The following is a 12702-nucleotide window of genomic DNA, read 5'->3' on the forward strand; positions in this document are numbered from 1 at the left end:
TTATTGGACTATTGTAGGCTTGGTACAGTAGGGGAAGAGAGGAGATTGAATCTTCTGGGTAAGGTGACATTATAAAGTGTCTTTGAATGACAATTATCTGTACTGTTCTAGTCCCTTATCAAAATTTATGATTGAGCACAGGCTATAAACTTAATCATTTGAATTTTTTAGTTAGTGGGAGTGAATTAAATTTTAGCCTAATTTAAAAATGATCTAATGTTAAAACTTTTTCTTTGCAAAATTTATTTAATATAGATTCTCTCTATGCAAAGTTTTAGATACTTTACAAAAAGTACTTAGGAAGTGATTATTAATACTTCGATTTATTTATAATATCTTAAATTTTATAACCATATCAGAAATCTGAATGATTTGTTTCTTTGCCAGCTCTGATTAAAGTACGTACCTGTGAAGTTTTGGAAAGGTGAACAGTCTTCAGTTTACAAAAAAATGGTGTGAAGTTACGTTAGTAAAATAACATTTAGCTCTAAAAGCAAAAATAATTTCATTTAATACAATTTACTTTTTTGAATAGATTTTTCAAGAACAAATTTACATTTAAAATTTTTAAGCAAGTAAAGTTTTGAACAGCCTTAGTTACAAGTGTGAAATGTATGTGAAAAACAAGTTAAGTGGACTTCTAAATCAGCTTCACATGAAATCAAACTTGCATTTTAGATTTAGATACTGTTTATATATGAAGTATTGTTGCCACTCAGCCTTATTAAATTATAGAAATGAAATATTAGCTTTTCTTCTTTTATCAAGTGATAGCCACTTAATCAGTCTTCAGAGGAAACATTTGGGTGTTCAAGTGCAGTGTTTGAGAATCACTAGTCCTTAGTTCCAGCACTCTGGAAGTTTGAGGAAGGAGGAATGCATGTTTGGGCCCTGCCTGTAAAACTTGTGAGATCCTGCTCAATAAATTAAAAGAAAAGAAAAGAGCTGGGGATTTAGCTTCGTGTGAAGGCCCTGAGTTCAATTCTCAATATTGAGCCCCTTAAAAAAAAAAAAAAAGAATGGTTTTAAAAATAATTTACTCTTTTGGTGTATATGAACCTTTTTGCAAATCTGATCAGAGCTGTGAACTGTCTTCCTTGAGCACCGTACGTGGGCTCACACGTACATAATTTAGTACCATTTTGGTGACAGACCTCTCTGAAGCCCACTCATGGGGTGTCCCTTAATAAAGAATTTTAGATTTTATTTTTTAAAATTTTTTTTGGTCTTTTTGGGACAGGGTTTCCCTGTGCAGTTCAGGCTGGCCTTGAGTTCACTTTGTAGCCCAGGCTGGTCTTGAACTTGCAGTGATCCTCCTGCCTCAGCCTCCTGACTGCTAGGATTACAGGTGTGTGGCACTACGCCTGGCGAGAATTTCAAATTTTAAAATCTGTCCTAGATGGTTTGAGTGATTTTTCCTTAAAACTTCATATGCAGACTTTTCCAAAAGTGTTTCCTAGGATTGTTGTAGTTTGTTTCTTTGAGGAGTAACTTAAGCACAAGTGAAGGGTAGTGGGAAAGGGAGGTTGGTCAGAGGCAACTAAGGGCCTGAAAGCTCTTCTCTAGCTGCGCCACCAGCTGCTGGAAGCTGAGGGACCTTTGAGGAAGTTGCTTAACCTTGAAGGGTCCACTTTCCTGTGTACTTCTGCGCATAGTCCCTAGAAGTCCTTTTCTGAGCAGTTTCTTGATATTGTGGCTTCATGGTAAAACTGTTCATTCATTGAGGATTGTCTCTGCTACACAGTTTTGGATATAATGCCCTGGAGATAAAGTATCTCTGTAAATTGTGCTGCCAAATTGAATATGACTTTTGAGAAAAGTTCATGTGATCATGCTTTCTCAGATGCTGTATAAATAGAAGTTAAAATGCCATCCTATCCTGATCACTTTGAGTTTCTACATATTTATAATTCTGGATATGTGCCTTTGTTGGTTATATGTATTACAATTATCATCTCCAGTCCTGTAACTTCCTTTCTCATTCTCACTAGTTTTTGTTGTTTTGTTTTGGATGAACAGAAATTCTTAGTTTAGTTCAATTTATCAGTCTTTACCTAAAATTTACTTCCTAGTCAACAGTATGGATAAAAATAGTTTTAGAAGTCATTCACGGGGACTGGGGATTTAGCTCAGCAGCACAGTGCCTGCCTGGCAAGCGCAAGGTTGTGAGTTCGATTCCTGGTACCGGAACCCCCCCCCCCCCCCCCCCCGCAAAAAAAAAGAAAAAAGAAGAAGTCATTCATGTTACAATCAGTGCTGTGGGCAATAGGTGCACATGAGTTATCTTTATCCTGAAGGAGTTAAAAAGAAAGTCCTAATAGAGAAGAGAAGCCTGTAACAGCATAAGTGTCCATTCAGTCAGTTTATCAATTTAACAAGCATTTACTATGCACCTTGTACTATTTAGGTATTTTTTGAGATACAGAGTCCTGTAGGTAACTGTAGTGTTAGGAATCTACTTTTAATAATTGTATCACTATAGGCTATGTGAATTTTCTTTTAATTGGGAATCATTCTGATTGAGTTGATTAAAACGTCATATAATTGGACCTGACAACTTTAAACAAGACTAGTGCTGAAAAAAAGGCAGAATAGAACATCAAATTGAATTTTTTTTTTTTTTTTGAAACAAGGGCTTGCTATGTAGTTTAGGCCAACTCTGAACTCACAGTGTAGCCCAGGGGATCCTCCTGCTTCAGCCTTCCAAAAGCTAGGATTGCAGGTGTGGATTGCCATGCCCAGTGAATTTATTTTGTAAGTGAATGATAACTGCATGAATTGGAGCCCTTTTAACTAATTTTACTGTGTGTTTGATATAATTGTACTTGATTAAACAAAGGTTTATAATTTGAATGATGTGAAAGTTCTGTGAAGTATCCCTTGAGGAAAAGGGACACAACTGGAGTAACATCAGTTGACAAACATACGATGTTTAGAGCATAGGGAAGGCACTTTGCAGAGCATGACACGTGGAGTTTAAATAATTTAATGCTAAAATATTAGGGGCAAAGTTCCAATTTTTGTTTCCTGATACTGGCTTTGGATACCAAAACCTTGATTTTCTTTCTGGCTTTATCACTGATTAGACATGTGGCACAGAGGAAAAAAAAATGACTTTTGTGTATGTGGTTTACAATTTAAAGTGGTAAGGTGTTATTAAGAATGTAAATGAAGAGTTTAAATTCTGACTGTAATTATGTATTTACATGTGTATCTATTATTTTATGCATTATATAATGCAGTGAATTTTAAAGCTGTATATAAGACAAATGCATATCAAGATTAATTAGAAGATGACCTTTTAAGTGGACCAAAGTATGGACAGATAATGCTAGCTTAATTTGTAAATATAGAGCAGTAAACAGTGAAGGTCATTTGTGGCGGATAAAGATACAGTTGTGTGTTACTTAGATGTGGTGTATATCATTTCTATGTTTCTCAGAAAAGAAAAACTGTCAACTGTAGTTGAACCTTGAGCAACATGGATTTGAACTGCCCAGGTCCACTTATAGGCAAATTTTTTTTTTTTTTTGAGATTTGTAACAATTTGAAAAACAATTGAATTACACATCCTAGAAATACTGAAAAATAGTTAGAGAAATGTCACAAATGTGTAAGATACATGTAAATAAATATTTTATCATTTGTTACTATTAAATATACACACATCTATCATAAAAGTTAAGACATGAAACCATTTACGGTCAAGAGAAATGTCAGCAAACATAAACAGGCCGTATTAAATCATGCCTGCCTTAAATGCACCATGGTGCGCACTGTCCTGTTGGAACGATCTCACAGGCCCCTCCTGTTGCTGTGTGGTGTGAGAGCTCAGGTGTTGCGAGTGTCCGCTGAAAACACTGCGAGGCGTTAATCATCTCCGTGCGAGCAGTTCATCTCTCCAGTAAATTGCTTATCTTGTAGTTATCACCTACATTTCACTGGATTTTTGTACAGTACAGATAATATTTAAAATGTGTTAATCTACTCTTTTAAGTTTTCGAGGAGTCAAAAGTTATACTCTGTTGACTTTGGGAGGGAGTTGTACTCCTCACTCCCAATTACCAACCCCCCATTGTTCAAGTGTTAACTGTACTTTCTTCTCCTTGTCTTGATTTAGTTTTTTGTTTTGTTCCATTTTGAGACAAGGTCTCAATATGTAGTCCAGTCTGGCCTTGAACTCACTGTGTAGCTCAGGCTAGCCTTGAGCTCACGGCTGTCCTCCTGCCTCAGCCTCCCAAGTGCCGCCACACCTGGCCCTTGTCTTGAAAAACTATGATAAAACCAAAATTAAACTGGTCTTGCATTCTTTCTTTACTATAAAAACTTTCCTTTTTCTTTTTGCATTTTAACATTTGAAGGCTTGTGGTTTAGTTCTTTCCTAAAATCAGATAGAAGTCTGAGTTTTCAGCTTTTAATGAACATGTCCTAAATCTGTGATCTAATTCCATTTTTTCCCCTCCTTCTGTTATAGGGGGCTGGAGAGGTGAAGGAGAGCCAGTGTCCCCAAAATTGGTAAGTACTTTCTCTGGGCAGGCAGAATATGCTTGATCCTAGCTGGATAATAATTCAAATATTCAGGCGTTTTGTTGTTGTTGTTGTTGTTTGCTCAAAAAAGGCTTTCTCCCAGAAATAAGGCTTTGATGCTTGCACTGACTAAAAGGAAATTTTTGTTTAATTTCACATAGCCGTCTCTCAAATAGATTTGTGCTTCTCTTAATACTGCTAGGCTTGCATGTTCTGCATTGATAACCTGTTAAAATGTAAAGGTCCCCTTGGCCAAAAATGTCTTTAATGAAATAGTTAGGACTGACAATTTGAAAGTCAGTACATTCAAAAGTTAAGCTTCCCACTGTGTTTTGTATTACTTAGTATGCTGTTTAATTTGATGTCCTTAGTATATGTGTAGAATGGCTACGTTAATGTAACTGTGAAAATCTTGACTTTGAAATTCACAACTGTTAAGTATTTATATTCTTAGTATGGTATTGGCTTCATGTGTGAGACCATGTTTTTAGTGTGTTGTTTTATATAATTTTCGGGGAAAACTAGAGAGAGAAAGAAGGAGGGAGAGGGAGGTGGGAAGAAAGAGAGAGAGAGAGGGAGAGAGAGAAAAATGTAGCAGTGTAGGGCATTTTTTTTCCTAATATCTGTTTTAATAGATTTTATAATGGCTTTAACTCATCACACTTAATCATTTCTTTGAATGTCTAATTCAAGATCAGAGATTATACAGGGCAGTCTAGTGACTAAGCATCAAGTAATTATTAACCTTATTTGGAGAGTGTGTATTATGAAAAAAAATTAAACAAGATAGCTGGAATAGTGTAGTCCTCTAATACAAGACTGCTTTTTAAAAAAATCCTCTCTCTCAAGTAGTAATTAATATAAGTGAAAAGGGTAGGTACAGTAGATATTTGGTTAGGGTTTCTTTTTGATAACTTATAGTCCTTGAGATACCTCTCTTACCTTTCAGGGATTGGGCTTTGAACACGAAAGGGGAGATACATGAACTAGCTAACTGTGCATTTTACTTTTTAATTCCATTGGCCTTTCTCTTAGGGAATCTTCTAAAATAAACAAGATCCTACAGCCCCTTTACTCTGTGGTGTGTTAGAATCATAGAATTTTTGTTTTGTTCTGTTTTGTTTTTTGAGACAAGGTCTTGCTATGTAGTTCAGGCTGGCCTTGAACTCACTATGTAGCCCAGGCTGGCCTCAAACTCATGGCGATCCTCCTGCCTCAACCTCCAAAGTGCTGGGAATACAGGTGTGCGCCACCACACCTGGCTCAGAATCAGAATGAATGTTAAAGAAGGGGATGTAAGGGCCTTTTCATCCAGCCTTCTATCTTGTGTGGCCATTTCTTTTACTGTATCCCTGACAGGTTGTTATTTATTCAGGTACATATTGATTACTACATTTAAAAAAGCAGGTCATTATTTTCTGTAATGTATTCTGACAAATTCTAGTTCCACAGAAACTGAATAAATATTACCAAGGTGGGGATGGGGTGGGAGGAAGGGTTCTGTGGTCATATAATTTGGGAAACACTGCGTTAAACAAAGTTAAACAGGTTTCTTTACTGCAGGACTTCTCAGAACCTTTAATATGCTAATGTGCATTGTGAATCTCCAAGAGGGGGATATGATATGCAGCATTCTTGAATACTTCTAATGACAGGGAGCCCACTACCTCATAAGGTAACCCATTCCTTTTTTGTATAGCTCTAATCCTTAGTTCTTCCTTAATTGATTTGAAGTTATCTCCCATAAGTTCTATTAAGTATTTATTGGTTATGCTGAGCCCACCACACCCTTCTGTGTTGTCCTCTGTGTGGTGTATATTTATAAGATTCTGGCCAGGCTTGTCTGGATACTTTTATACTTTGGAAAACTATTAACATTTTGGTAAATGTGGCAACTAGTTCTAAAATTTAGTCTCATTGTCACTATGCTATTACACACTTTACTCTCAGCCCTCTTCACTTTGAATTTCTATAAATGTGAGCATTTACTTTGGTGTTCATCTTGTTCAGTGGTTGAGATAGTTTCAGTGGACATGCCTGATTTCTGTGAAGATGGGAGGAACACATGTATGCAGACAGCCTGGGCCACAGAAGCTGAGGGCGAAACTGCTGGGTGAACGCTGCCAGGGAGGGAGAGATGTAGGCCAGTGCTACAGACCTGTGGAGGAACGTGTGGCGGGGAACCCTGGCCTGGCCCGGCACAGAATGTTGTAGAGCCATGGGCTGCGTGGTATGGACATATAGGTGTTCCTTTTCTGAAAAATGAGGACCTGCCCCACCCTACCAGATCTGAACAGTCAAAAGGAAGGTAGATACTATCATACAGCATTAACTCTTAAGCGTTTAGAAACATCTAACTAGGTGTAGTGATTTTTGTTAACTGCTGCCGTACCAGAGTTTGAGCATAACGATCTTGCCAGATGCAAGGGGTGGGTAGCCTCTAAAATCAAGATTCATGGGCGCTTGTGGAGGAACATTTTCTGTTGATCTGTGGAGTGTCACCAAAAAAACACCACCATGAAAACAAGGCAGGGTGTGTTGAAAATTCCTAAACAATAAGAACAGTAAGTTTTAAAATGTCATTTATGTTAATAAAGGTTAACTTCTTCAATAAGTATAAAATAATTGTATTATTTTTAGCATCCATGGTAATTTTTTAGCACTACTAGTTTTGTCTCACTGTATGTTAGCTACATGTTAAGAAATATTTTGGACAGGGTGAAACCTGGTGTCTGAATGTTAGGCATTGAACAAGATGTAAATATATAGAGACGTATCATGATTTTACTTTTTCCTACTTAGAAGCAATTAGACCTTCTTTAAACATTGTGTCTGAGAATATAGGCACAAAAAATTTTATAACAAATACGTGGATGGTATAGAGAACAGCAAGCTGTTTTTAGGAACAATCTGAGGTACACTGTCACAGACTTACTGTTAGTTATAATTGTGGGTAATCCGGCAGAGTTTTGATTGGAGCAAGATTTGTATCAATTTAGTAATAAAGCAAAAGATTTCTTGGCACTAAAACCAGAGCTTTCCTCCAGGTTATCATAATCATAACAAAAGACCTGATGTCACCTATCTCCAAGCAAAACTATTCAGAAACACAGAAACTGCCCCTGCCCCGTTTTAGAGACTTCTAGAATAGCAAAGCCTACATTGTAGAGATAGGTATGTTGAGAAGTTTTGTTATACACTTCGAATGCAAAATTTTAGTACAGAATTTGAAGAGTTAAATATGTCAAGAATCACATAAAACCTTACAGCTTACAAGAAGCTTTTCATACAACAGTCCTAAGAATGGGTGATATTATCTTCCCTGTAACGAAACAAACTCTCTGAGGGTGAGAGTACTGTAGTTACACTGTGACTAAGTGAAGTGTGAAGTATTTTTTTTATTTGTTTGTATTTGGGGAACAGTTGAATGTTCTTTATAGATATCATAACTGTAGTTGTTTCTCAGCCTTTTCGCTAAGGTCAAGTATGGATATCACAATAGCATTTTTTAGTGAGGTGTTGTATTTTGTTTTTTGGTGTTTTTTGGTGTTGAGGATTGAACTCAGGGCTGTCACACTGTTACATCCCCACCCCTTATTTACTTACTTGTTTGTTTATTTTTCAAGAGAGGGTCCTAAACTGATAAATCACCCAGGGTGAGCTGGAACTTGTAATCCTCTTGCCTCAGCCTCCCAGAGTGCTGGGATTATAGATGTTCACAACTATACCTGGCTAGTGGGATTTGATAATTGCTTTTGTTTGGCTTATGGGGATGTTTGTTTCCTTGTGTGTGTGTGTGTGTGTGTGTGTGTGTGGTTTTTATGTTTTGCTTTTTGTTATTTAGAGGTGTGAGGCCATTAAGTATCCCAGTGGCTTGATACGCACAGTTGTGACGAGTGTAAACACTGGTGTATTATGCTAGGCAGAGCTCCTTGGTGCAGAGCTCTGGCAGGTAGATGGTATTATACTTGAATAAAGTATGTCTTTTATATTCTCCTTATAGCAACTGATTTGCTATCTCTAACTTAATAAAATTGATCAAAATGTAGTAAGTCATTTTCATAAATTTAGAAATAATGCTTCTTTTGATGGTAAAAATTGCCCTAGATAGTATTCAGATGATGGCTTCATGAAATTGTCTAAGATCCCAAAATGTTTCTTAAAATAGTCAATACGTTCTTGCCTTACCTTTGTAAACTATAAATGTTTATAATTTGTTCCTTTAGGCAGCAACTGGTCTCTTACAGTTGACATCCAGAAATAGAAATTTCTGGGTTGGCAGTGTAGCTCAGTGGTACAGTGCTTACCCAGCATGCACAGAGCCCCAGGCTCAATCCCTAGTGCCATAAAACAGAGACAAACAAACAAATGAACAGACAAACACCACAACGGAAGGAGGATTTCAGATGAATATTCTAATCCTTAGTAAGTTTTTCTATAAATAGTCACTACCTTTTTTAACCCTTCACTTTTATTTTGAAATAAAATGGGTAATTGGCATTTAGAGTCCTTGCCAAATAAAACTTCATGCCTTTGTATGTCTCTAATAAGCAGACAACAGTCTGATGGAGGAAGTAAAAGCTGTCAGCTTCTCATTAACTTGAGTTGCGGGCTTATTAACGTGCAGGGCCTCTTTGACATTTAGAGTGTCCAGGTTAAACCCTGCTTATACGTTTTCTTTTCCTGAGCATTTTGTTTGATCAGTACAAAATTTTCTAATGTTTTATCTGTCCATGCTCACTTAACTTTTTCTTACTTAAAAAGGCTGGGTGTGGTGGCGCATGCCTGTAATCCCAGCACTTGGGAAGCTGAGGCAGCAGGATCGCTGTGATTTCAAGGACAACCTGCTACAAAGTGAGTTGAAGGCCACCTTGAACTGCATAATGAAACCCTGTCTCAAAAAAGACAAAAAAAAAAAAAACCCGCAGGCATTTTTATGGAAAATTTTGACAATGTCAATACCCCCCAAAGAAGAAAGTATTATAAGTAACTCCCAGTGCTATTACCCAGAGATAACCACCAACAAATTACAAAGTGTTATCAAACAAATTCTGGACAGTTCATGGTACTATTATTTATACAGGTTTTCAGTTTGATAAACAAAACTTGGCTTCTTAAAATTTATATTTCCATTATTATTGAAGATAGATGTTGTTCACATTTGTTGGTCATTCTTATTTCCATTTCCATGAATTACTTTTCCACAGATTTTTATTAATTTGTGAGGCCCCAGCTATATAAATAATATGAACTTTTTCTCAAGTGTATTGTACGTTCTGTTTTTAACCTGCTGTTTGTTTCCTTAGTTTTTATGGGTTCACTTGAGCCTATGGTATTAATATGTTAACACCGGAAGAATAAAATATGCCTTTCTGTTTTTGAAACTGTTCCTTCAACTTCAGGTGACTCTTGATTTAACAAAAATTATAAGTAATCATGTTTGGACACGTTTTCTGGTAGAATCTGACAGAAATTAAAACCATATACTGAGGGCTGGGGACATAACTCAGTAGCACAGTACCTGCTTGGCAAGCTCAAGTTTCTGAGTTCGATTCCCGGTACTAAAAAACTCCAGCTCCCCCTCCCAAAAAACCCCACATACTCTTTTCAAACGGAACTGTAATATATACGTTAAGAATTTGTGTAGGGGGGCTGGGGATTTAGCTCAGCGGCAAAAGCGCCTGCCTGGCAAAGGCAAGGTCGTGAGTTCGGTTCCCGGTACCGGAGAAAAACCAAAAAAAAAAAAAAAAAGAATTTGTGTAGGAACATTACTTTAGTGTTTAAAATTAAAGAGACTGTATAATTTTAACTTTAGCAATTACATATAAATAAGCTTATATATATCAATAAAATCTGGTCTCAGTCACTTGAGTCAGTTATTATAGTTCCAAAGATTTCAAAAATGTAATAAAATAGCAAAAATACAGGTTTGTTCATCAGAATATGTTTCTATCTCCAAATTCTCTCTCTTAAATATATTGCTTTTATGAAATTTTTTGGTTAACAATATCATGTATGGTAAATCTTTCCTAGCCTCCACAAATTAACTTTGAAGGAATCTTGCACATTGGAAAATTTTTCTTTTCTGGACTAGAATATTTTGATATTATGTAATGTAGTTATAAGCCTTAGAGGCAAGATTGTCACTAATGTTTTAAGCAAATATAATAAAAACTAATATTCATAAGAATTTATTCTGTGGTTAATGATTCCACTATAATTCTTAAAAGTTTTCAGAGGACTTTTTTTGAAAATTTAGGTTAAATGTGTACTTTATCCAGTGGTAAATTTTTTGAAAATGTGTATATTTTGACTCTCATTGTATTAATATAACACAGCGGTTCTTCTGGCTTTCTGGTTGTTTCTTAATGTTAAAAAGCAGCTCTAGCAAGTACAGGGAAGAAAAGAGATTTGAGGTAAACTTTAAATTTATTCAAGCAGTAAAAGGCTTTTGCTTTGGTAGAGTACCTAAAATCAAGTTCACATTTAAGAGAAGAAAAAAATTAAAAGAAAAATTAGGCATTTTAATTTTAAGTGTGGTACTACTGAACGGAGGCTAGGAAGGCCAGGTTGGGTGTTGGCCTTGATCATCAGGAACTAGACTTTGGCGCTAACTCCATACGCAGTTGTATGTGTATAGCTGGAGATGCACTGGCAGATTTGGGAAGATAATGACGTCCATTGTAAAGCAGGAAGTGCCTTTCATTATTAGACTGAACCAGGCAGATATGTAGATACTTTGCAGTATGTAGCGCAGTGCTGAGCAGGAGTGGGTACTTAGATGTTTGCACCACCATGACTTTTTTGTTATGGTTTTTCTTTCCTTAGTTATTTGAAGTGTGCTCTGTAGGCAGGTACTCAAAGGATGAAACCCAAAAAATTTGGTACTGAATTATTTTGGAAAAAAATGTTTGTTTTTTTTTTTTCCCCCTGTGTTAAAAAAAATCAAATTTTCTTGACTAACTTATTTTATTTAACACATTTTCTTGATTCTCAGTGTAATGGTACAAAACATTTTGTGATCTCTACAGCTGCAGCAAGAAGAGTTTGTTATTTTAAACGGAGGCTGAAGAAACTGTAGAATTAGCAGACATAAGAGAAAGTGGAGAAGGTAGAGAATGGAGTTGCAGACTCTCCAGGAGGCTCTTAAAGTGGAAATTCAGGTTCATCAGGTATGTTGCATTATTGGCCTCTCTCACATTGTTATTAAATAACTAAAATTAGTAAATAGGCCCATTTCTGGATTTAGTAGTTTTTACATCCTCTTTAAGACAGTTGTCTAGGAATCATGTCATCTGCCTTTCGTCAGTATTCAGCAAATGTACTGATATTACTTCGAAGGGCTTCAGTAGGAGCGGGGTGTGGTGGTGCACAACTGCACAGCCGCATGTGCCATGCCAGTCTGAGCAATCCAGCGAGAACCTGGCTGAAAACATTAGAAGGGCTGGGGATGTAGCGCCGTGCCCCAGAGTTTAATCCCCAGAGCCACCAACCCCCATATTTAGTAAAATACGATTTTCATATCCCAGAGGTATTACAAAAAACATCTATTTTTTTGCTTATTTTAGGGGGGCATTCACTTGGAGGACTGTTTTCATATGGTAAAACTCTTGCATTTTAAATAATGAGACTTGTTTAGTTCAACTTCCATGTATCACCATATACATTAAAGTCTTGACTCATTGTTTGACTCAATTTATGCCTTGATTGCAATCTTTGATAGTTCCTTTCACAGATACTGTTTTAAAGTTTCACAGTTCTTACCTTATGTACCTAAACAAACTTTAAAAATTTATAATTATAAAAATGTATAAATAAACTATGTTATAATTGTGTAATATGTTTCTATCATGCAACAAATTGTCTCAATAAAATAATTTTATATATTATATGAATATATATAATAAGCATAATCAAGACAAAACCTATCCATAAATAAATTATTAACATTTATTGTGTAAATACTGTTTTGTATCTTTTTTTACATTAATTGGTCATTAGGTTTAAGACACACATACAAGCACACACATACATAATCTTTGGTACTCCAAAGTGAGCTGATTAATCTTAATTCTGAATATGTAATAATTGGAGACATGGGAGTAGAGAGAAGGAAAGCTTTTGGCTTTTCTTTGGGGGGGAACCATGTTGTGGATTGAAATCAGGACTTTGTAC

At 36.1% G+C, this 12702-nt stretch overlaps 1 protein-coding gene across 15 annotated transcripts in view; it reads left to right on the forward strand.

Moving 5' to 3' along the window:
* Phf21a (PHD finger protein 21A) overlaps positions 1-12702 on the forward strand; it is a 188482-nt gene that overhangs the window by 23833 nt on the left and 151947 nt on the right. For 12 of the 15 annotated variants that reach the window (XM_013514025.1, XM_013514029.1, XM_013514028.1 and 9 more), the window contains 3 exons: positions 4475-4515; positions 6091-6202; positions 11559-11699. In XM_013514025.1, coding sequence (XP_013369479.1) covers positions 11646-11699 — 54 coding nt within the window. In that variant the 5' untranslated portion in view covers positions 4475-4515; positions 6091-6202; positions 11559-11645. The remainder of the gene's footprint in view (positions 1-4474; positions 4516-6090; positions 6203-11558; positions 11700-12702) is intronic. The other 3 variants (XM_005384053.2, XM_013514031.1, XM_013514030.1) reach the window with 1 other exon arrangement.

This window comes from Chinchilla lanigera, unplaced genomic scaffold (genome assembly GCF_000276665.1).
Source record: "Chinchilla lanigera isolate Chin_1 unplaced genomic scaffold, ChiLan1.0 scaffold00021, whole genome shotgun sequence".
Lineage (NCBI taxonomy): Eukaryota > Metazoa > Chordata > Mammalia > Rodentia > Chinchillidae > Chinchilla > Chinchilla lanigera.